Below are 25,067 nucleotides of genomic sequence, written 5' to 3'. Positions count from 1 at the left end.
TAATTTACGTAAAGCTTTTTTCTTAAAACTGCTAGATGTTGTATGCATGCTATGATACAGTTAAGGCCAGCACTTCATTTGTCGATGACAGAAGCCCAAGCTAGCGGTGACAGGAAAAATATATAGTTGTTGAGTAGAAAGATAGGATTGGTATGACAGAAGTTTCAAGATAAGTCTGTCATGCAATCTAATTTTCAGTAGATACCTTGGTGAGTCTTTGCGTGGTATAATCCTAAAGTTGAGCCACTTAATTGAAAGCCATTAGACAGTATTTTAAATTGAGGCTTTGTTTCTTACCCTAATCAACGTCCACTGTCGTAGTATTCAGCTTTCTAAAAGCTATTTGTTATCCTTGCACCTGCAGCTCGATAATAACTTTAAAGGATGCAGTGAACTGAAAATTTTTAACCCACGTCTTTATCTGGCCGAAGAACTCAAAAAACGAATGTTCACTATATGAACAGTTACAAACATCAGTCTCTCAATTAAGAACCGAAGTTTAAAAATTTCAAGGTTTAAACATGCCAAGCCACGAAGAAACAGTCACTTTTGCCTTGATAATGATGTCGTTAAAATTAAAAATTCTAAATCTCTAACTTGCGAAATTTATCACATACAGTTTCGTTTCAAGTTTCAGTTTGGCCAATTTCATAATTTGATCATGTTTGATAGAACTGATACTGTCCCTAGAGATAAAGTGAGCGCTGTTTTTTTTTTTAGATCGATTAAGAATTCACCGGAAATATTTCAGCTCAGTGGGTGTACATGAATGCATGTTTATTTCTGTTCAATTGTGAACCGAAATAAAAAAATAAAAACATAAAGATCGTCATGAAAAAGTCAGTGGTCTCCCAGCAGTAACTGGAAAACGACCAACAGAGAGCTCAAAACAGATGACTAAATTGGAGCTCATAGGGACACGCTTGAATCATTAGAACGTAGGCCCACGAATCTACATTTCAGGATATTGTAGAGTATGAATCTCACCCATGGAGCTTTTCATTTAGAAGGCCATTGACCACAAATACCAACGGAGATCAAAAGCAAACTGTAAAACCCTTTCCTATTTCGCAAAGCAAAAGACAAGAGCAGCAACGCTTGCCTCTCGTAAAACTCATTGTATTTTTTAATAGTTAAGATGATTTAAATAAAGTTATTATTATTAGAAAACGTGAGCCGAAAACGGGATGCTTCATGCATTTATTGAGTGTTCCTCAAATTCGCAAAGGACCGAAGTCAAATTTATGAGGATAAGTACATAGGATTGGCTGTTTTCTGCTTTATGATTTAGGTTTAGAGCCAAGGCGAAAACTGAAATGAGGATCAGCTGAAATATGTTACGTTCTTTATTCTACTTTTTTTTTTTTTTTTTTTTTTGGTTTCCAGATCACTTGTCGAAATTCTAAGTTACACTGCAGAAACTTTCTTCACCGAATCATACATCAAACCTGCACTCTTTTTTAATTAATACTGATATAATTTGTGTCAAAAAATTTGTCTTGCGGAGCGTACTCACCCGAAATCTTTAGCGTGCATTGAAGTGCTTCCGCTAGGGTTTTGTGCGCAGTTTTTGCTGTTTGACCGCGCGTGTGTTAACTAAAGACGTTTTTTTCGCTCTTGTCACTTTCAACAGACAGCGAAAAACGCACAAGCCCTACGGAACTGCTTGCCACGCAGGCTAGAACATGTAGAAAACAGTAAAACACTTTTATCAATGTTTTATACTCCGTTAAAACTTGATTTTTAGTCAACAGACTTCCTATCGATATCATCTATATTACAATATCTTTAACATTATATTGACCAGCCTCGTTCCCAGGTTCTTTCCTCTTTTCCTCCCTAGGAGACCCTGGGAATGAGATTATACCTTATTATAGGAAATTAACGCGAATTTTAAAAAATTCGCGATAATGTAAGTCGCGTTGATTTTTGTTAAAGTAAATTTCTGCGTCATTAATTAAGTGGCGACATAATTTTCCATTATTTTCACCGCAAATTTTCAATATACTCCTGAAAGAAAAAAGCCTTGTTTAACAGAGTGGAGATCCGACGCTAGCATGCATGGACACTGTGAAGAACGCTCGAAGTGGCCAGATTCCTTTGCTGAACCCCCACGTTTAGGGAAAATTCCACAAACATTGTTTCTATTTCGGATCTTTACACTTAGGAGTTAAAATAGAGTTGTTCCTGTTGTCTCAGCAAATTCTGTTTCTTTCGGTAAGTCGCGTTAATTTCCGTCATTATATTATGAAATTTTAGGACCTCTTTCGCGTTAATTGCTTTTATTGGGAAGTAATTTTTCCTTGAATTCGCGTTAATTTCCAATAACTTAATTAACACAAGCGTTCTGATTTCCTATAATAAGGTATATTGGCTTTTATAATCGAACTATCATTTATTTTCGTATGTCTGTGATTGGCCAAAATGCATCACGTAACGTAATATGCCCAAACATGAATATGAGACATAGCCGATGCCGATTCCCCAAATAATATTCTCCAGTTTTCAAACTTATATAGTTTCACTTGAAAGACTTGGTTTAAAAACTTGAAGGCCGAAAACATTATCTGTTCCTCCTTCCCTCGGCCAAGCAATGTTGCTAAAAAATTAAGATGCAAACGTTGATTCGTCTCTCGGTTCCCCTACCTAAGCGATATTGTTTTTATTTTTTTATTAAATAAAAAAAATGAAGACGCGCACGTTGATTTGGCCAAGCAACAATGGAGAAGGAGGAAGGATGAGTCGTTGCATTGATCAGTTGTAGCAAGCGCGTTGCTGGGATTGTCGGTTTACTTTGATGATCGTCTATCTTCCGTGGTATTCGAAGCTATTGCTGGTAGCTTCACGGAACTCTTTCTCGAGTTTGTTGTTGATTTGTCTGCTGCTTCTGACTTGCTGACCTAGTGACAAAACATGCAGAATCATGTTCAACACAGAATCAAATATATCATTTTCCAAAATTCGTCCTGTGAATGTTTATCCCATCCCAGTCAGGCGATTCTCAGTTGAATCCACACGTACTGATGAGCTGTAACATTGGCAAAATGGCTTCTAGGAGTAGGAAGTTTCTTTCAAGTGAAGTTTGTTGATTTTTTTAGGAACATTAGCCTGCGAGCAAACTCTTTTAGGGGTGGGGGAAGTGGTGTCGCGGAGGGGAGGGTGAGAAAGAGAGCTCTCTCTCTCTCTCTTCCACCCTCTCCAACTATCCAACTCCAAGAGAGCTTGTACATTATATTCGTTGCTTAATTTTTTGTACAGTTCAGATTGCCTGTTGGACAGGGCTCACCCTTTTCTCACATGTATTCCTGTCTTGAACACACCCGTTTTTCGAAGGCGTAGTTCCTTGCTGGGGATATTTAAACATTAAAGCGCAGGTTCGGTGGATTCCCCGCCAGCGCACGCGGAAAATTGGGAGAACACTTGAAGGGCTAGTCGTGTAGGAGCCACAAGCGTAGGGAGACTACTAGTTCACACAGTAACGATAGAAGCCATAAAGATATCCTTCACCCTCCTTTCCCTTCCTTTCCCCCTCCCTAACCCTACTTAGTTCTAAATCTCACAATGAGACTCGTTTCTAACAAAACAATAGAATCCGTTTTATACAATGCTTTTGGAGACCATGGACAACAAGGGGACAGGAATAGGTGTCCGGATTATAGAGGTGTCCGTTTTAGAGAGGTAGGCTTTATATGGATTTCGGTCTCTCAGGGACTAAATGAACTGTCCATAATAGAGAGGTGTCCGTATTATAGAGGTGTCCGTAAGGAGAGGTTCCACTGTATTTATCAGTTGCATATTAATCAGAACAGATTGTCCAACCATTACCTTTCTCCTTGTCTCTGTCACTGGAAAGCTTTTCTTCCTTGAAGTCATGATGTCCACAATTCTTTGCAGTAACTTGGTATTTTGTTTGTCGATTAGAGCCTGTCGCTTTTCCTCAGCCTGGATATGTGGAGACAAATGCAGTTTCAGGTGGCGTAAATTGGCATCAAGCTGCCCGTCATGCCTTTCAGTCGGAGTCGCAAAAAAGGGTGGCAACATGTGCACACACAATCTCAATGGGCGTGGCCCCTTGGGCGGAGCCGAACGGATCAAACTGTCTCACCTGAGGTAGGCAATCGATAACAATTGATACCAATCGATATCGATCTTCAATTGATATCGATTGCCGATAGCATTCGATGAAGATCATTGAATCAAAAAAATGAGTTCGATTATTCATAGCGATACCAATCGATAGCAATCGGCGATAGAATTCGATTGATATCCGGATTGAATCGATTGATTTCCGGTAACAGTTTCTATCGATTGACTACCCCTGGTGTGTTAGCGTACGCAATTATCCCTTTTAAAGGCCAGAAAACAATCTTGAAGGACAGCAGGAAAACGCAATTCCCCACTCAAGAAACTGTGAAAAGACTGGTACGATTAAGGTATTGTAAGATCGTTGGGCTAGAAAGGCCTACAAATAAGTGCATTGTTCGGCATCTTCTCCGGGTAGCATAGTTCTTGTTAAATAGTTTTCACCTAACAGAGAATTTTCGATACAACTGACGGCCGAAAAACGCACGTATTCATCAGCGTAATTTCCAGTCGACCTACACAAATGATCCCATAATCCCCCACTCGTACCAGTCTCTCAGTGGTTTCTGGAGTGGGGAATCAGTTTGAAGTACTTTTGAGTGTAACCGCTGCACATGTCACTGCCGCTCCGTGTAACTAGTCGGCTTGTACCGACACTGCGCATAACTGCTGCGCCCTTACCATAATTCTCCTGAACCTCATTTGTGTCTGAACCTCTTCGTCATTGTACTGTAATTTGGTATCTCCTTTTAACGTGGATTTGGTTTCCTTGAGCTGAAAATTAATCGCATATATTTAAGTCGGGCGGAGGAAATTAAACACACATTCTGCCAAGAGTTGTGTTGCTATAATTTTCCTGCGCAAGTGACTTAAGATTCCATGCTTTGATCAAGTGCCCTGTTGCTTGTGATCCGATTGCAACTCAAAGGCAGGCCTCTTAAAGCGATGGGGAGAGGGAATGGGAAGGGTGGGAGCTGATTAGAAATATGAGCTTTAAACGGCGGGCTTATTAGAGAGACAGGGGAAGGGAGGGTGTGTCAATAGATAGCGGAGTTTTTACGGTGGTTAGAAATATCTGACTTATTTCTCACACACGACCCGTATCTCCGAAACAAGCGTCACTGAATTTTTTAACTAAAGATATTACGCGAGACAATTTTTTCCGACGCAACGTTTGTTCCAGCTGTTGGCACTTTGCGTGGTTTTGACAATGCATTTTGCATGGTTTAGCAATGCATTTTTGCCACAACACAAATTGCTTACGAAACACGGTAATTAGGGAGCTTAAGCACAAACGTTCGTGAGCCACGGACGGCAACCGGAAGTCGAATGTTCCCTTTTTTGGCGTGGTTTTTCTCCTTACCACGAACAGGAAAAGCTCTTGTTGATGACTGTGGTTTAAATGTTATAAAGGCGATGGCGTAAAAACGCTCCAAAAAGGGAAAAATTCAATTTCAGGTTGCCGTCCGTGGCTCGACCTTTAAGCAACAACGTTAACGTTCCGTTAAAAATCGTTCCGCGTGTAACATCAACTTTACGGTTGCGCGAGATCAAAATCAACGCCGCGGCATTCCACTGCTCGCTTTGTGAGTTGGTTTCAGCCGCTTTCAGCTCTACCTGTCTCTCTTACGTCATCCTGCTCAGTAATCGTGGCCAAAATGCTTTACTTAGTGTTTATCCAACAGGCTGATTTACATCTTTGTCAATGGCATTTTTTACTAATGGGTATACTGTTTATGCACAACTTCTTATCGTGGTTAATTAAATAAGATAAACCAGAATTGCGAAACTTAAAAGTAGATATTATAATTCAAAGAAAGCAAAAGATGAGCGCAAAAGCTAAGATATTTAGGGTGGATTCACGCCTGATACATCTGCAAATTGCAGTCTCGCGCGATATTTTTCCAAGGGCCAGTTTTGACCTTCCTGAGTGAAAGCTAAAGAAACTAACACAAACTGCATTAATAAGGTAAACAGGGAAAAGAAAGAGCAATTTGGTTGAAAGACAAAAGACGGCTTTGTGTTGCGCAGCCGTCCGGACTGTGTTCACAATTAACAAGTCAGTGTAATTAAGCTGTGGTTATTTTCTTAGTTCCGTTTATTCCCATTTTAACGAACTACTTTCTGGCTTCTTGAGCGCTACATAGTAGGTCTTAGGCGATAAAAGGCGAAGATGAAAACGTCTGAATTAAATGTTGGCAAAACCATGTGTGAGTCATCTCAGTAGAACATAACAGATCTCTTAATCCATAATTGTCTAAAATTCGCTCTAAAAGCAGGAACGACAGTGCCACACAAAAGCGTTGGTCAACAGATTTTTTTGTGGGTTTCACTCAGTGGGTCAGGGTATATATGGTCAATACTAGCTATGTTCAAGGTCGCTTTGGCTGGATCTCGTCTGACCAAAGTGTAATCCTAATTATACCTCAAAAGCTCTCAGACAAAGACTTTTCACTTACCCTTTTCAGGTGTTTTTCGTAGGCTATCTGCTGCCATTTCTTCTCCAGTCTGTTATCTGATTGCGACATTGCTCAGCTTCAGCGCCGCGGAATACGAGTCCTTCACAAAGTGCACAATTACAAATGGCTTCAGCTAAGAGCTAGAGGTCTTGTGCCACAACATTAAAGATTCACTTGTACGCGTTGTCTCGCGACGAACCAAATCCAAAGACCAGTGTCAAATTCAACCTTCTCAGACAATGTCTTCAAACCACGTTAAAAATCCTCCGAATACTTGAAAATTGTACGTAAAGTGCGAGTACTCTTTTTAGACAGGACGTGCTAGGCGTTAAGTCGCCCCGCTTAAAGTATTTCTTTAGTAACCAGAGTATTTCATAACATACAGCTGACGGCTTCTTTGTTATGCAAATTGTTCAGCTTAGTTTGTCCAAAAACAACGTACACTTTAGGATTTCTGATACTTTAAGCTTCTTAAATTTAAATAGTTTATAACTGTTTTTGCTTGTTTCCTTCGCTATGTAGATCTATGTAATAAGCTCAACTGTTCAAGTTAATTGTTATCAGTAGAGAATATTTATAAGCTATGAAACGCTGAAATTTTCTCTCCTCGATTTTACGCTCGGCTTCAAGTACCACTTTCCAAATTATAGGATAACTTCTTATAATTTAATGTAATTATCTCTAAGTTATTGTTCTATTATGCACATGTTAGCACTTAAACAATACGTATATACAGAAGAATTAATTAACTTTTCAAAAATGAGAGATCAAGACCCTATTTCTCCTTAGAAAATCAATACGTTTTAACGGAAGAGAAGAAAGATAATCACCTCACTTCATCAGTGATGGTTCAGAAAATTGTAATGATCAATATATAGTTTCTTCATACAAAATCCATATGTTGTCAACAAACAGGTAGGGGTAATAAAAAATGTCCTCAGTTTGAAGATTTTGCCTTGATGTCGTGCGAAACAGTTCCCTTTACAAACTATTATACAACGGCACAAGAAACTGTGATCATGGCAGCGCAACAAGGGCTTCATTATTAGATGTAGCAAGTATAATGGCTGATTTGGCCTTTGTTCTTTCGGTTAGTGACGAAAAGGGGAGCGGATCCAGAAATTTTTTATTGGTGGGGTCCAAGTACTTTGTGAGGATTAAATTATTTTCTCTGTGCAGCACTTACAATAACGTAGCCTGTGAACAGGCTCCCAAGTGGGGTATAGAGCCAACCTCGTTACAGAGTTTTTCCCTTGAAGATTGGGAGGATTCCCACGGTCTCCCACCACCCCTCCCAATCTTCAAGGCAAACGCCCTGGGAACGAGGTTGGTCTGATCTACTTGGGAACCTGTTCACAGGCTTACAATTTTTTCGAACCTCCGAGGGAGACTGAATTTAGTTGCGGGAGTTGCAAAAATCGGACAGAAACAATTCCAAGGAAAATAACTTTTGATTTGAAGAAGCGGGAGTTTCGAAAAATCGAGGGTTCGAATAATGGAGATTCCACTGTAGATTTTTTGGTCGTGATCGAGAGCAATGGCAGACCAAGGAGTAGTCCAAGCACTTTGTGAGAAATCTATACTTTCTGTACACTATTACATTGACTTTACGTGCGAGATCACTGTTGAGATTTGTTTCCAAGAAATCTTTAAAACACTCTTCTCTCGGATCTGCTGCCGGATAAGCCCACTCTGGGACTCACTTTAGTCGTCAGGTGACTTTCATCCCTTGAGATTAGGTAATTTTGGCCCTAATTTAGGAGACCCAAAATAGCACTGTATTTTACTAACCGAATCGGCCCTAATTTGGGGACTAAAACTGATTTATTGTCACATTTTATTCCCAGGGCCCCTCTGAATAACAGCCATATAGCTTAAAGCTTACTTTACTTACTTTATTTACTTTTTTGAATTCAAATGAACACGTTTGAGTTATACGAAGACAAAGAGATTATGTTCACGTTTCAAATAGGAGTTCCGATCACACGGAATTAGAAAATTAATGTAAAAAGTAAAGGTGCGGGAATCCCGCGGGTTTAATTTTCGCGTTCGCTTTCTGATGTAGCGTTTCGACGGTCTTACTATCTGAAGTGCATGCAATTGTAAAAATTCACCACATGATAAGAAACCTGTTAAACAAGTCAGTCCAAGTATCTTTCTTTTTATCTTCTTACACGCCTTCTAAATGGATTTAGGCAAACATTTAACGGCTAAAGCATTCGTGTTGAGTTTTGTTTAAAAAATGCCTGCTTTGAGCAATTTGCACTGGACTTTCAAGGCCGGTGATTCAATGTCAGTGCATGGAAATGAGTTAGAAGCCGAACAACTAAAATATTTTAATTTAGGCGTTGCTTAACTTAAAAAAAAAGACATTGAAACAATATTTTTAATTATAAACTTTGTAATTGATTGGTTTTAGGAGGGAAAAAATTGCCCACGCCGGAAAATCGTTATCTCACTTGTCATGACCAGTTGTTCGCCATTTCATAATGAGTACAATACCCAGGCAATTCACCAGCCAATCAAAATTAAGCGAGTTAATGATGTAAACTTCGGGACACCTGGTGACGATATTAATTATAATCTCCTGTTTTGGTTATATCTGTAAGCAAAATAATCAACAGGAGAAAAAGCCTGGAAATCTGATTAAGAAAATTAAACTGCGGGAATAAAAAGAAGTATTGTGTTGTTGTATAGATGCTTCACCCCACAAAGCGGATGGTTATATATTTTAGATACAAAAAAACAGGAAAGAGATGTAAATCCTTATTTTAAACAGTGAGTTTCTTTATTTTGTTATTCAGATTGTATTTACTTAGGTTTTATCTACGTCAAGTTAATAAAAATGTGTCAGAATCAATAGCATTTCCATGGCGATGACGAGACGTGAAGCCCAACTCAGTGATTATCAATTCGAATTGCTTGAGCTCTAAAAAACGATTCAAAAGTTTTGCTTCCCTGACAGTTAACGTTATGCATGGACTCAATCCCACCGTTTTTCATCGAAGGTAAGAAATTACGGTTTTATGCTTATACCGCCATCAGCCAGGCTTATCGGAAGTGTACACACATCGCAAACGTTTAGATTCTTCTTCGCGGACTAAGCGACGCATCAACTCCTGTTCAATTTCCATAACATGCTGTGATGCAGGCTTTCAAAATGTACACATGTGAACATTTGTACAAAATTTCACGTTTCGAAAAACGTCTTTTCTTCAGCTGTTTCTTGCCACAGTGCCAATGATAAAAGTGATTACACAGTGTAGGGATGAATAACTCATACGTTGTGAGACGAATCCCAGTAGTGAAGGTAGTAACAATTAGCGAACACAGCAAAAGACTGCACTGACGGCCGGTCGAAACAACTGCTAAGCTGTTGTTGGATGCATATTCTGTACTAAACGGATTATCGGCCGAATTGAATATCTTCGGGAAGCGGCGTAACATTCGGTAGATTGCGATCGATCACGACAGCGTTCTTGAGTATACTTCAAGCTGCCAATGTGTGAAAACGTGAATTGGTAAGCTCGGCAGTAGTTCTTAGAGTTTAACCTTACGAAATTCTGTTAATTTGCTTCTGGAACATTCAATTCGACCAATTCGCCTTTAAAGTCTACTACTACTTATTTTACAATCGGGATGAAGGTTGTTAAATTATGAAATGTTCCAATAAATTTGTTATGACAGCTATATCTCTCTGTCATGATCAGTTATGCTCATATGCTGACAAATCCACCCGCATGCATACATTTGGCGATTGAGTCAGGGATTATTCTGTAAGAACGAGGAAACGTGAGCTCATTGATGTTCAGCGTTGCTATACGTTTACATTAATTTTCAGTCTCCTCGTAAACCAGACAGTAAGAAATTATTCTCGATCCCCAACAGCAGACTCGTCTGTCTGATATTCCGTTTACTTACATGAGATGTCTCGAGGACGCCAAACAAGAAAATTTAGCGATCTATTGATTGTCACTTACTAATGGCTAAGTGCCTTTCATTGACTTATTTCACTGGTTAGACCTCACTCACTTGCCCTCGCTCTGTTAGTGTCGAGTACTCGTGAGCGCGATTTCTCAGCTGCTTTCCAGTTCACTCGATGGCGTCCGCCGGGATGAGAATCACAACTTGTTCATGCGTGAATTTTTGAGTTCAAATCCTAAACTTAAACAGCGGCTACACAATCGTATTCCAGCCCTTTACAGTGCCTTACGGCACTTTACAGTGCGCATTCTTAAGCCGGTTTACCTGTTAGTCATGCTTGTACCGCATCTCCGGTTTAATACAGTATCTACTAATATCAGCTTTAATATTAATTTACAGATCGTTTGTTGTAGGTTTTCAAATGGATGCCACTAATACTAAGGCAGCACTTGGGCCAGACCATACCACAGATCAAATGGAAGCTGATTAACAAACTCATGATTTAAAACAAGGTAAGCTTCAATTTCAGAGCAATAGTAGTGAGTTGCCTGTAGGAAGAGAACAGGTGTATAATTTTTGAGCTTATCCCGTCTGGAAACCAACATCCCATTTACTTCAGAAAGAGCGGCTGCTACGCTTTACTAAAACTAGGTGCTTCATGTACACTAGTTAGCATATAAGCCCTGGTCGTGTGGTAAAGTTGATCGGGTAAAAGGCAAAAAGGCGAAGTACTTCCGTTACTTGTAGGCGGGTGTCAACTTCAGCTAGAAAAATTCCCGTTTTTTTACGTTTTTTATACTGAAGAAAATCGGGTTAGACAGTTTGACTTCAAAACCGCGCCATTTCGGTCTAGCATGTCCACCTTTTAATTGACAAGACTACTAACGCTGGCCGAAACTGACAAACTGGTATTCATAGCTGTCTATAATTGCTTTTCAGCTTCTGAGCCTGAAGGCGACAAGCAATGACGTCACTACAGCAATACAAAAATGGCGGATTTCCACCGCCCAGTAAATTATTGAACAAGATGTGGCATTATGAGAATTACAAGAGGCACCGAAAAAAGGTAAACTGCAGATTGATAAAAAATAAAAATAAAAAAATAGCTGGCACTAGTCTGCCGCGCGGGGCCTGGACTGTATTGATGGCTTGACTGGGTTGCATGTGCTGGTAAATTAAGGATACTTTTTTTGGTTAATTAAGGAGATGATGACCGTTAAAATTCGATAAGAATTGTTCGCATCAGGATAAAGAGAAAACATAATTGGCCGCACCAGCTAGAGGTAGAAAAATTCTTCTCACTTCTGTTCCCGCTTATAGCGGCCAAGCGCGGGTCGCAGGATAGTCGAAGGGAAAAAATTGTTTCGGCGCCCTAAAAACAATATTTTCAGTTTTCCTTTGGCTGAAAATTCTTTAAATTCCTTGACATATGAGCGAGGTATGACAGCGCTTCGGCCCATTCGTCATGGTAACCCACTGACCGTCGGTACTTCCGGTCATTTCAGTCCGACCTTTGATCGTGTGCATGGTCTGCTCTCGGCTCCACTTTTCCGTTTCTCGAAAGTCCTGGTAACTTACCGGGCCCGTTAAGTATATTTTCAAATGTTTTTTCGCCGATTACACAACGATTACAGACATGGTACCTCGCCAATCTTTTTACAGAATAATAAGATTTTAAAATTTAGTATTAAAAAATAACAAAAATTGACTTCTGTTAAGAAACATTTGTCACCAAAATTACTTATCGGGCCCGGTAAGTTACCGACACTTTCGAGAAACGGGCCCCTGGTCCCCAGGTCCCCAGGTAGAACTTCCGCAAGGGATATATATATTGTGTTTCAACAAGAGAGAATGAAGTAGTCACAAATCTCTTTACATTATAAGGATAACCACTAAATATGTACGTAGGCATTTCCAATTAATAATCTTACGATAGTAAAATTTAAAACCTCTCCATCAGCCAATCGCGATTGCCAGAAAATTAAAACTGATTATGGAACCTGAAATCCGTTTTCTCCGAGATTTTTTCCCCCCAAAAAAAATGATACTATGAGATGAAGGAAAAGGACTCAAGTTGAAATGGTAGAGCTCATTAAAAATATATAGAATTTAAAGCTGAAAGGACCATAACATCAAATCTTCAGTGATCAAATCTTGTCAGGCCGCCAAATCGAGTAGTTTAGTTTAGAAAATCGCATATTCTTTTTCTTGCATTTGAATTTTTTACGAGAACAACTTTCAATAACCAGGTTCAGACGAAATTTGAGTGGAAAATGCTTTTCCTACTTTATCATCCGAACATGTAGCGTTTTGATTTCCACTTGAACACCCTCAGAGAAAGACTTTACCTTTTTGAGGCATGCACTTTAAATGCAAATGCGTCGCCATGACAAAACAACATCTACTGCTCACGCGATCATTTCAGATTTGACAACAAAACTGTTTCAAGTTGTACAGGTTAAATATTTCAATACGGGGTCGACAGCTAAGGATATTTTAAGTGATCTCGAAGGAGTATAGGCCAGTGGGACCTTGCCAAAAACAGTTTCACGGAGCTCACATCGGCTTTTATCCGTGCGTGTTTCATGCACGTTCGTATGAGTTATTCTGGAAACCATTGTTAACAACTGATTCTGTCGTACACTGGGCTCAGCAAAATCACCATGCATAGCTGTGTGCCTGGGAAAAAGATGCCATCGTGCAACAAAACGGTGGAAAAGAGATTTGAAAAGGAAAAAGAGGAGGATTTCTATGAAAGGGTACGTTTACTTTGCGAAATTTATAACCTTTGTTAAAACCGTGATAAACACATGTGTTCGCGTGATTCCTGATTCTAACTTATTCACCGAACGAAATTTTAAAACTTGGGATTTTATTTATACCAGGTGACAAATTTGTTACCACTTATCGATCTCTAACAACGAGTACAAACAATCAAGATATTTACTTATAAGTTCTTAACGCTGTCTACGCGAAAATATAGTGTAAACATTACGTTTAATCAGCGTAAAATATATAATCCGGGTTCGATTAAACCGTGATGTGTGCAATCAATGTCGCCTACTGGGGGGCTATGTCTTATGGCGGCTAACAGATTGGCTATTTAGAAGATCTAATGCCTATTAATCGACTGTTTCAACAAAAGGTAATTCATTGTGTACTGTTGATCATCTTATGTTGTCCTCAGTAATGGTTAAGTGACCACAGAGAGCTGAGGGGAGATCAGTTTTATCTGGAACATGTCGATGTTTAGAACTGATCAACATGTGCCAGCGTGGATCGGCCCGGCACGCTGTATGGAACAGAAACCTACACCGTACTAGAAGCATTAGGAAGCGAGTATAATCAGCACTCCACTGACATTCTTTCAAACTGATTGCTGGGAAATCTCGAAAACTTTTTATCAAGGCATGTTCTCGGACCGATAAAAACCGGCGTAGTTGCCTGTTTAACTTTTTACGGGAAAACTAGCACGTTTAATTTCCCTAAGTCAAAATACTTTTCCAGACGTGTTATAATTATTCCCTTTACCAGTGAGGCAAACCAAACGTTGTCAGAAGACAAGGAATTGGCTGAGATTAAACAGGAAGCTTTGACTAGGCATGCTAATCTGAGACGGAAATAAGCATTACTCAGTTCAAATAAATGAGTTTCTTGTTTTACTAATTCTATTAATACTAATTCTATTAAAAGCCTTCCGTGATCATCAGATCAGACAGACGACATGGAAAATTAATGTAGCCGCGCAAAGTTCTAAGAAATTTGTTTTATCTTTAGTTTTCAATTGTTGTTTTTCCATGATTTAATTACTCTGTTAGGCGTGTTCTTATTCTCGTCTGAAAAACTGCATCAGTGGGATTCTGGGTCCAGAAAATCGCAACATTACATTATACTTGGTGACATAGTATACAGCTATTTCAAGTGATTAACGTTGTTGGATCAAAGTATAAAGCTATAAGACAAAAATTAAAGATTCTGTGGTTTTTTTTATGAATAAGTTCATCAAAATCAGCTATGCCTCGTCCGTCCAGTGAAGATGGGTGAGCCATTTGAATGAAAGAAATGTTAGGATATCAAATGGATGAGGTGGCAGCCTCTTTAATAAGCTTTGATCCGACAACGTTAATTGAAATTATAATAGCTGTATGCAATGCAGCATCAGATCGACAGGCTGAAGGATGCGCCTGACGGGCATGAGAATTGAATGAAAACTGAATGAGGTAGTTACATTCTTTCATTTACTAATCGTACGTAAACCCAATTTCAAATCAAATCATTTTATTTCACACTAATTGGTTAGAAACACAATACAGTAAATATATAATAGAGATACAGGCCTATATAAACATTGAAATCAGCCGGTATGCAATGCCATCGATCGGTTTAATTTAGAGGGACAGCTGCTGCATTTATAGCTATACCCCCACCCCCGGCCGCCACTCCACTGTCTCCCTACAGTAACACACAGATTTAACACGAAACATAACGTGACTCAGAATAAAACGATTACGTGACTGAACTGAAGTTCCCAGTCCTAACCGAGTTTCGTTTCCCTCGAGACCAAACTGAACATCAGTGTTTGTAATCCTCAAATTTGAATAACAAAGCAAATTTTTACCTCGTCGCCAAAACAATCGTGAAGGCAGACCAAAAGACAGTGTTCTTGTCATTTGCTGTATATGTTTGTGTGGTTGATCATAAGCCGAGTGATTGCTGTAATACTTCTTCGGCACTAAGCCAAGTTCGGGTGCCCAGATCTTCTGTCACAACCGGTGGAACGAAGGTTGCGGTAAATATTTGACAAGCGAGGGAATATAAACACCAATGAGTAAATAGTTGGTATGAGTGCGGGTTTTCGAAGCAATCCTGTCGATCGACGATTGAAAAGGCGACAAACCGAAGATTACCATCAAAGGGTAAGGTCGGCATTCATCGTTATAAAATCTTCCTTCGTGTTCATTTAAATATGTTTCCAGTTAACTATTTATCAGACTTATCAGTAATTTGCCGTGCCACTTCATAATTACGTGCGGAATTGAGATCATCAGCTGTTAGTTTACTTTGAACAACGTGATTTCATATCTCGACAATTTTCTGTGATACAGTCTGTAAAAGTCTTCAATCAATATTAGAATGTAATATTCGAATCGAACGAAAAAAAAAACTAACTGTTTTAGTAAACTTAATTTACATTCGTTACTTCGTTGATCTGGTCGTTCTTACAGCTCAACGTTATGATGTTTGACAATTTGAATAATGTGCCGTCCTTCTCGTACCTTCTTGAATTTTGATTTCATTTCCGTTTCTTCGGTGCTGAGCGTTGGCTGAAGCATTAATTTGGTTCACGTCCGTGTTGAATTAGCTAAAAGTATGTATACTATATTTATATGTAAACAGTTATTAATTCCCAAGGGAAATCAGACACGCAATAACTTCTCTAAAATCGAATAAGTAAAAGATTTAACATATCTCGCTCGCTGGCGTTATTTTTTCGCCTAATCCGTCAAATATTTACATAATTTAAGTTCGTGACATGCAATACATAGCAACACAATCTGTTAATAACATTATCTTTCTAAAATTATGTTTGTTTTTTATTTCTTTCTAGCTGCAAAATGTCAAACCTTTCCTCGATATAACTCCTCCAAAGGAACATCAACACCTTCAGTTATCTGTCAAGAAAATCCAGGTAAGTAGCTTGGCAAGCGCCCGATCGTGAGGAGCGAACGATAGCCGAGGAGCCCCGGAAGCTGTCGTTTGCTCCTCGAGCTCGCGAAAACTTGGTCCGGAATTTTATTTAAAACAGTTCGTTCCTCATCCTAACCGCAGTCAGTATGTATAATGATCATCTCATTTGATCTCATCTGATGTTTGATGCATTATTTCTGGCACAGATGCAGCAAGAGAGACAAGCTGCTATTGATCGACAGAATCAAGTGATTCTTTCAGCACTGATGAAAATTAAGCAGTCACCAGCCAGAGTGGACAACTGGAACAAGGATTGGAAGCCAAGGTTTCAAAAACTAAATTGATTGATTAAACTTGAGATAATTTCCTGATTGTGAGAAGTCTGTGAGTCAGACTAATTATTCGTTTGATTCACAATGACCTACTGACGGACTGACTGACCAACTGACTGACTGACTGACTGACTGACTGACTGTATGATAGAGTAAGTGACTGACTGGATGAATGAATGAATGACATGCTTATTGACTGAATGGATGACTAACTGATTGATTGGTTGACAGACTGACTGACTGGATGACTTACTGCTGGACAGACAGACTGGCTTGCTGACTGAACGAATGAATGACTGAGGGACTCATTTGTTGACTGAATGACTGACTAACTGACTGACTGGTTGACAGACAGACAGACAGACAGACAGACTGACTGGCTGACTGATTGACTGACTGACGGACTGAATGAATGACTTACTGCTGGACAGACTGGCTGGCTCAATGGCTGAGCGACTGACGACTGGATGACTGACTGCTGGACAGACTGGGTGGGTGACAGACTGGCTCACTGACTGACGGGATGATGGACTGCTGGACAGACTGGCCGGGTGCCAGACTGAATGAGTGACTGAGTGACTCACTTGTTGACTGGATGAATGACTAATTGTATGACTAATTGAAAGACAGATAGACTGCCAGGCTGACTGACTATGACTGGTTGACTGTCTGACTGTCTGACTGTCTGTCTGAGCTGGACTGACTGATGGACAGAGGGACTAACTAACTGTCTGGCTGACTAACTAAGTAATTGATGGTGCAGTATTATAGAAGGAGAGTTCCGATAAATTTAGGTCTTACTTGCGGCAAGTGAACTGTCTGAAATATACCGATTAGCTGCATTAAAACTAGAATCATTACATACTAAACATGCTGCTCTGCTGAATGTCTATTGGTAATATTATTCTTTTCCTGTTTCTAGGAATTACTGGTAATAAAAGCCACGTGACTATTTTTTAATTGTATTTTTTGATGTTCTGAATACTTTTCTTTGGTGTTGATTTTTTAGCGATGATAGGTTGAAAAGCTTCAGAGATAGAAAACAGAGAAGAATAAAACAGGAAAATGAGGTATGCTCTCAAAATCTAAAATAATAAACCATTGTTATTACACAGTTCCGCGGTATCCAGTACCCCACGTATGCATTATTAGATTCTTACTCTCTGTTATGGCTGATTTTCTTCCTTCAGAAACAACGTGAAAGACTAAAGAACATTCAACCATATTATGACACAGATGAATGGGTAGGAGTTTTTCAGTTGAATTTGCGAAACTCGGTATCCACATGTGTGTTTCTGGTACATGTATCGTAAAAAAAACCCGAGAGATGTTGGTTTTATTCCATTGTTATACCCCAACTCTTGAAGAAAAATAAAACGTTTCCTTCCTTTTGTTTTATCAGGAAAAAGATTTCAAAAAGCACAAGTACTACCTGTGGATGTTAGACGGAGGAACAAAAGATTATGACGAATTTGAAGACGAGGACGACGAGAAGGTATGACCAAAACAAAAATTGTTGTCGGCCAGAGTTCTCTGTCTGCCGTGAGTTATCCAGCTTTCTTTCCTCCAATGGATGTGGCTACGTGCAGTGTATGGATACCTCATCAGCTCCACGCGGAGTTCATCAAATTTCAACCTCGTTCTCAGGACCGTTGAAACGAGCTTGGGTTTCACTCAGGGGTGCGCTCGAGAGGGAGTGGGTTTAGTTTATTTTGTGGGGACTGGACTAGCTTTTGAACATGTTGTTTGATTGTTTGTCTGTTTGCTTGTTTGTTTGTTTTTTGGTTATTGTATGGATTGCAAATGCTCTCTGTTTTATCGTTACTGAGGGTATACCAAGCTATTTTTAGTAACCTGAAAGATATATTATATTGGAATGGAAGGAATCCCAAAATTAATGGTTCATTTCAAGAGGGCTTAGTTTAGTTTAAAATTACACAACTACTTTTCTGAAACGATAAGTAAGTGTCTTTGAAGATGATTTGTTCTGCCTTTGACGAAAATTCTTAATATCTTGTTCTTGGTGTTCCAGTGGGGTTTCTGTACGAGACAAGGCTTTTATTTTAATTCTGGCAGAGTTTTGACGCATGAACGCCGATTTCTTTGTAGCGCGCAGCCCCTAAAAGATAGTGTGACCGCAAGGGGTCGCTATTTTTAACTAGAAAAACACTTATACTTGACACTTGACATAAAATGCGCTTCTAATTTCATAGGAAGAAGAAAGTGACGAGGAAAAACTTCCTTCTGTGGTATGTGTTATCTTGATGGCTCTTGATTTTATACAACACTCCTGAACCCCATCACTCTAAGCTCGTCGTAATAAACCATCACACAGCTCTACGGCTTATTTTTTTTAAAAAAAGTACTTTAGGATTTTGATCACACGCCTACACAAGATCATAAATTGCACCATAGTATTACATGTCAACGCAGTGCTAAATAACTTTCAGTTGATCGGGCAAACTTTAGAATTTCATCCACAGTCTCAAATAATTCTCTGGGCTTCAATCATTCAAGGATGACTGCTACTCTGTCGCTCACTTTATGCATCCCAAGAACTCGTATTTTCTTCTTGATCCTAGGAAAGCCCGGATCCCGAAAAAAATGGCGCGAAAAAGAAAAAGGAAGAGGCCGTGAAACTGCCGCCAATTGACGGCAAGAAGAAGAAGGATGGGAATAGGAAGAAAGATGACTACCCAGAACGTGTGGTTATTATGGATGCCGAGGATATGAACAAAGCCATTGAAGGTAACAAGAAACTAGACTCATGAATCAGTGTCTTAAGTTCAATTACCTCAAATTCATCTGTTACAATTGGCACCTGCACGCAAATCTCACGGCTTGCTCTGATTTCGGTCGGCCAAGCAACTGATTAAAAACTGGATCGATTTTGTTTTCTTCCCTTCCGTTTTTGGTTATTTGTTATGTTCGGTTTTGCAATCTCCGTAGAAAACGACAAAGGAAAGATCCTTGAAATCCTGGGAAGAGTTTCTGAAAAGAAGAAATTGGATAAATTAAAAGCGAAGTACAAAGAACTTTACGGCAAGGTAAGAATCTGTATTTTTTTTCTCTTGGTTTGTCGGTTTTTTTGTTTGTTTGTCAACACCCTTCGGTCAACAAGTCGGTCATAAGTCGAACTTTTTATCTATCCATTCACCCCCTCCTTCCTCCCTCCCTCCCTCCCTCCCTCCCTCCCTTCGTTCCTTCCTTCCTGCTCCCTCCCCCGTCCCTCCATTCCTTCCTCCTTCTCTCCTTCCTTCCTCCCTCCCTTCCATCCTCCCTCCCTCCCTTCCTCCCCCATCCCCTCCTCTCTCCTTCAATTCCCTCCCTTCCTTCCTTTTTCCTTCCTCCCTTCCCTCCCTCTTCCCTCCCTCCCTTCCTCCCTCCCTCCCTCCCTCCCTTCCTTCCTCCATCCCTCCCTTCCTTCCTTCCTTCCTTCCTTCCTTCCTTCCTTCCTTCCTTCCTTCCTTCCTTCCTTCCTTCCTTCCTTCCTTCATTTTTTTCTTATTCTTTAAATCAGGATTTAATGGAAGAGGTCAAACCCAAACTTGATGAAGAGATGCAAGGAGCTTTAGATTCTATCGGCTCCGGAGCAGAAGAGGACGCAAAAAATCTTTACGAAGCGATGAAGGTAAGGCTGTCTTTCATCTCTGAAAAGTTGCGTTGTCCAATAGCACTGTTAATGTATTTACCTTTGACAGGGACTCGGCACCGATGAAGACATCTTGATAGAAATTTTATGTACAAGAACAAACGCGGTGAGTTTTCTTCTATCTAATCAACCTTCGAACCTGTTGCCAAAAGATCGTCAGGTAATACAGTTCATTGAAAATGTTTACTTTTTTCTCTTTTCAGGAGATCAAAGATATTCGTGCAGCGTACAACAAAAGTAAGAGTTTCTATTATATAATCTTAAAACCGTATTCACGCTATTTTCGAAGTAATAAGCGAGCTTGAGCGGTCGATGGATTCGTTTATGCCTCACACGGGAACGAGGACAATAGCACTTGCGTTACTTACATGCTCGGTTGCCAAATAAGGTAATTTTGCCCCAGAAAAACAGGATACGGAAGTATTAACGGAAAACAGTACCCGCGGAGCCGAGGCTAAAATATGGTGAATCACCAAAGGGATATTAAACTTTGTTTTCATTCATGATCCTCGCTTCGTTGTGCTTGGGCAGTGAGTGCTAGAGAAAAAACGCTTTCTCTATGGGTTAAAAGTTTGTCAATGATGACCTTTCATACTTTCTGTTTGTGGCAGAGTACGACAACACTCTAGAGTCGGACCTCAAAGGAGACACAAGCGGTGACTTGGAGACTTTGCTAGTGGAGCTTAGCAAGGTATGAAATAAATTCAACGAAACTTCAGACCAAAATAGGCCATTTTCATGATGGTGTTTTTTGACTACAATTAACAGAACTCATTTCGTTTTCCTTTTTGAATTCAAATTTTGTAATTCCAGTGCAGAGTAGAAAATAACAGTTCTAATTACCCCGAGAAAACAAACAAACTGAAGGATTCTGGTAGTTTTAGTGGAATGACGCCATAGTGCATGAAAATGTCCTATTAGTCATAAAATCCCGTGGATGCGTGTTTCAATCCATTTAGTGATATGTTGATGTGACGTGGTTATCGACTAGATTTTAACCGTGAACTCCGTCTTTACCGAATGTTATATCAAGGGCCAAAGAGATGGATCTACAGAAGTGGACAAGGAACTTGCCAAGGCGGACGCGAAGGAAATCATGGAGGTGATTTTCTTTTATTTCTTGTTAGGTTACAGTTTACAAATGAACTTACGTTTTTGTAGGTTTTCATCACTGCCAAAGTTAATTTCTAGTAGATTAACTACTTTCTTTTTCTTTAAAATTTTAGGCGGGTGTGGCCAGTTGGGGGACTGATGAAGGCAAATTCATTCGTGTCTTCACTCAGAGAAGCCGACCACAGCTTGGTGCAACGTTCCCAGAATACAAGAAAGTGAGTGACGTACACGTGCGGCCCTAATGTTACAGTATTTAATAACGACGATTATTTTTACCAGAATCTTAAAATGCAGAGGTTGGTTACAGATGATCTAAGGAGTGCTTTCTCGTCTGCTTAAATTTTGCAGTTGACCAAAAAAGATATCGCAGATTCAATTGACAGTGAGATGGATGGAGATCTACAAAAGGCGTTTTTAACTTTAGGTGAGTGCCATACTAGATGTGGAGGCGCTACAACAGAGACCAAAAGTTAGCATGGGTCTCCCAGACTTGAATTTTTATGTTTACACAGACCTAGTAGCAAAGCTGCGACGTTATGCAAAAAGTTCTTGATCGCCACATCGTTTTTTATTCAAATCGTCCTCCGTTTATTAGGGACGTTTAGCAACGCCGACGGCGACGGCGGCGAAGAAGTCACTATTAAAACTAATGAATTCACGTTTTTACAAACGTCGTCGCGATTATTCCAACTCGCTTTAAAGGTCATATGTAGTTCGCACCCAAGTTTAGAAAGAGAAAGAAAAATTCGTCGTTCATGTCCTAGTCGTGCAGTGACGGCAAAGAAATGTACCAAAAAGTGTAACGCCCGTGCAGAGGTGATGTTTTGGTTTTTAAGCCTTTTGCTTTTTTTACGATCTCGTTGTTACGTTGCAACGTCGTCGTTGCTAAAAATCCTTATCGTCGTTGATTAAAGCCGTAACATTATAACATCGTTATCTCAACAGTAAAATGTGTGCGTGATCCAACCGGCTTCCACGCTGACAAACTTCACAAAGCTCTACAAGATGGTGACACGAAAACTGTGGCACGAATTATTCTTAACAAGAATAAGGTGAATGATATGAATTAATACTTACTTATCTAATGATCTTGAATTTTCTGTTTAAAATGTGACGCGTTTCTCGCGCGCGTTGGCTTACGCTCTCGTTGTACTACATTTGACGGTTCAACAACGCGGAGACGTTCAACACCCCATGTTGGTTGATGTTTGCCCAACATTTTTTGTTAAATGAATTGTGTTTTTTTTTTTTCGACCAAGCATTTTGGCTAAGGTCTGACAGTGATGAAGAGTTTAACCGGCTATCCAACGGTAAAATGTCAGCAAGAAATTTTTAAGTACCGAGTCAAATCAGTTTTATTCAGCGGACCGGCGAAACTAAAAGTTCATTGGCTAATAAATTTTTCTAAATTGAATACAATTTTATATTACATATTTTCCTTTCGTGATACAGCTAAATGGATGTTACCTTACTGGTGTTATGAAAAAGATACTCTAAATCTAAATCTAAATATCATCATGTCGGCCAATTCGTATGGGACATCACGCCAACTCTAGAATAATAAGGTTTTTTTTTAACTGTGAGGTTATTTAAAAAGTCCAAAACAGCATTACATTGATGCAATGGCCCGCTATGATATTCTAAAAACAGTCAAGAAGATTGCTCCGCTGACTGCTTGATCTGTTTTTGCAGGCGCAGCTAGATGAGCTGGTTGCAGCGTTTAAAAAAGCTCATAAAGCAGACCTCGCGGATGAAATTGACAAGAAATGCACCGGGGACTTAAAAACAGTCATGCTTTCAAAGTTAGGCAAGAAAGGTAAGAACTACTGACAGCCAGGTTTAATGGACTATATTGTGCAATACTTCAGTTTAACCTCTTAATCGGTTTTCGTTTCAACTTTTTTCAGGCAAAGAAAAGCCAAAGAAACAGCAAAAGGTATTTAAAATTAGCTGCTAACTAATTTTACTTATTTATTTATTTATTATTTATTTGTTTATTTATTTATTTATTTACTTACTTACTTATTAGTTATTATTTAATAGACAATTTTTGAGTTGCTTTGAATCTCGTTATGAAAGCGAGGCTAAGTGCAAAGTTTTTGTTAAGAAAATTAGTTTTTATTCATATGCAAACGAAACTAATTTTCACATGAATAGTTTAGCACTTAGCCTCGCTTTCATAGTGAGGTTCACAGCAACTCGGAAATGGCCTATTATCAAGTCGTTATTAATACTAAAATCAGCGTAACAACATTAGACGCAAAAAAGAATTATCAGAATTATTTATAAGGGATCTGTTATGATAACATTTTTAAAGTTGGCCAGTGGTCAAATATAATTTTTTAAGAAAGCGTGTAAGCGAGGCGAAACGTACAATACAATGCAGAATGACCGAGTTACCTCGTTTGTATGCCAAACCACTGATGACTGTAATGTCAGCTACTGTAGCAACACTCAACGCGTACAATTTCTACATTACATCGTATCTATAAACTCCGGATCTTCTAGCTGAAAAGCTGGCTCGCCCTTGATTGCAAATTAAGTTAACTCCTATGTGCTCTTACTTTTACTCCAAGCCGGCCGAGAAACCCGCTGATAAACCGAAGAAAGAGGCGCCGAAAGATAAACCCAAACCTAAAGCAGCAGCGCCAGCTCAGGATAAAAATGCCGAAAAGAGAAAAAAAGAAGAAGAAGCTGCGCTGGAGAAAGACGCTGATGAAATGCATAAAGCGATAGAAGGTAAGGGATGTTAAACGCTAGGGACAAGCATCTAATAACACGTTATTAATTTCGTCAAACATTCAGGTCAAGGGAAGAAAGGAAATGATCACAAAGTTGAGTTGTCTTGATGTTTGAAAAAAATCTGATTTCTTAACTGGTGCCATAAGAAATAGAGAGAGAACAACGAGAAAATATTAAAAATATTAATGTTTAATAATAATAGAAATAATAATAATAATAATTAAAATTTCCTTGACATAGCGCAAATTACATGAACATGATCAAATGCGCTTTACAAAGATAAAAAAGGATAAAAAAATAAATAAAAATGGTACTTAAATATACATAAAATTTACAAGCATAGTAACATTAACTAAGATAATGAGATTACAAATTAAAAGAGCGTTTAAAAAGGTATGTCTTAGGATTTGCGCTTAAAACTAGATAGAGAATGTGGATAATCGGGTTTGAAGTGTGAAAACGGCTTTGTCCTTGGTTCTGACTTATGAGGTGGATTGTTTTAAAATAGTTTACACTGATCATGGCACGTTACTGTGTACTGTTACCTTTTAGTGAGTAAAAGTTTTTGTTTTTCTAAGCTGAAAACAAGCCGCGAATAGTGGATATACTGGCGAAGAACTGTGCTGATAAATCCAAGCTACAGAAGCTACAAGACAAGTACAAGAAGAAACATGATAAGGTATATCACTCTTAAACTATTTTTCTCCCTTCCCGCGCCCTCCCCCCTGAAGTACGTACACAGGATTTTGTGGGTTAGATAAGTGTCCCCAATTAGCAAACTGCGGTATTACAGCAAGCTTGAATGACTGACACAGCTGTAAAAGTTATTATTATTATTATTGTTTTCAATTCACCAGTGTCTTTCTTGCAAGTTAGTCTCTTGGGGGTCTCAGTCTCTCGCGGGCAATCGTGAAGGGCGCGCAAGAGCCTGGGAAGAGATGGCTGTCGATGACGTCATATATAATTTCATCTATAAGTGAGCAGCGTGTAGGCAACCTAAGGAAGGGTGTTAGGCTGCCGTTCTTCCTTTCTTGCATGAGAGTTCCTTGTGTAGGAAGCTATCAGTAACAATCG

At 39.3% G+C, this 25,067-nt stretch overlaps 2 protein-coding genes across 4 annotated transcripts in view; one reads left to right on the top strand and one right to left on the bottom strand.

Moving 5' to 3' along the window:
• Positions 1-1,323: 1,323 nt before the first annotated feature.
• Positions 1,324-6,875, bottom strand: LOC146473343 (uncharacterized). Its single transcript, XM_085118670.1, has 4 exons — positions 6,543-6,875; positions 4,765-4,857; positions 3,826-3,942; positions 1,324-2,900 (listed from the first exon to the last, which is right to left on the bottom strand). Exons 1-4 carry the CDS (start codon positions 6,609-6,611, stop codon positions 2,790-2,792), a joined length of 390 nt encoding a protein of 129 aa, XP_084974796.1. The 5' UTR covers positions 6,612-6,875; the 3' UTR covers positions 1,324-2,789.
• Positions 6,876-9,415: 2,540 nt separating this feature from the next.
• Positions 9,416-25,067, top strand: part of LOC146473342 (uncharacterized) — a 41,501-nt gene continuing 25,849 nt past the window's right edge. Inside the window, exons 1-23 of one of the 3 annotated variants that reach the window (XM_085118528.1) lie at positions 9,416-9,550; positions 10,880-10,978; positions 11,406-11,532; positions 16,075-16,155; positions 16,361-16,479; positions 17,496-17,556; positions 17,677-17,730; positions 17,889-17,981; positions 18,700-18,735; positions 19,069-19,234; positions 19,436-19,533; positions 20,007-20,117; positions 20,188-20,244; positions 20,342-20,375; positions 20,750-20,829; positions 21,172-21,240; positions 21,365-21,466; positions 21,600-21,675; positions 22,197-22,303; positions 22,944-23,067; positions 23,159-23,187; positions 23,828-23,990; positions 24,572-24,672. In XM_085118528.1, the coding sequence (XP_084974654.1) occupies positions 11,431-11,532; positions 16,075-16,155; positions 16,361-16,479; positions 17,496-17,556; positions 17,677-17,730; positions 17,889-17,981; positions 18,700-18,735; positions 19,069-19,234; positions 19,436-19,533; positions 20,007-20,117; positions 20,188-20,244; positions 20,342-20,375; positions 20,750-20,829; positions 21,172-21,240; positions 21,365-21,466; positions 21,600-21,675; positions 22,197-22,303; positions 22,944-23,067; positions 23,159-23,187; positions 23,828-23,990; positions 24,572-24,672 (1,863 nt within the window). In that variant the 5' untranslated portion in view covers positions 9,416-9,550; positions 10,880-10,978; positions 11,406-11,430. Of the gene's footprint in view, positions 9,551-10,879; positions 10,979-11,405; positions 11,533-12,869; positions 13,226-15,013; positions 15,383-16,074; positions 16,156-16,360; positions 16,480-17,495; positions 17,557-17,676; positions 17,731-17,888; positions 17,982-18,699; positions 18,736-19,068; positions 19,235-19,435; positions 19,534-20,006; positions 20,118-20,187; positions 20,245-20,341; positions 20,376-20,749; positions 20,830-21,171; positions 21,241-21,364; positions 21,467-21,599; positions 21,676-22,196; positions 22,304-22,943; positions 23,068-23,158; positions 23,188-23,827; positions 23,991-24,571; positions 24,673-25,067 lie in introns of those variants that run through there. The other 2 variants (XM_085118529.1, XM_085118530.1) reach the window with 2 other exon arrangements.

The sequence above is a fragment of the Pavona decussata genome, unplaced genomic scaffold (assembly GCF_977016875.1).
Source record: "Pavona decussata unplaced genomic scaffold, jaPavDecu1.1 SCAFFOLD_94, whole genome shotgun sequence".
In the NCBI taxonomy this organism is placed as follows: Eukaryota; Metazoa; Cnidaria; class Anthozoa; order Scleractinia; family Agariciidae; genus Pavona; species Pavona decussata.
Note: the sequence above shows the minus strand (reverse complement) of the source record. Positions and strands in the feature narration are given on the sequence as shown.

Bases quoted from the DNA above. Each gene is read 5' to 3' on its own strand.
- LOC146473343 (XM_085118670.1), bottom strand. From the start codon at position 6,611: ATGTCGCAATCAGATAACAGACTGGAGAAGAAATGGCAGCAGATAGCC. The intron at 4,858-6,542 runs GTAAGTGAAAAG...ATTAATTTTCAG, and splicing joins ACGAAAAACACCTGAAAAGG to CTCAAGGAAACCAAATCCAC. The intron at 3,943-4,764 runs GTAAGGGCGCAG...CCACATATCCAG, and splicing joins TGAGGTTCAGGAGAATTATG to GCTGAGGAAAAGCGACAGGC.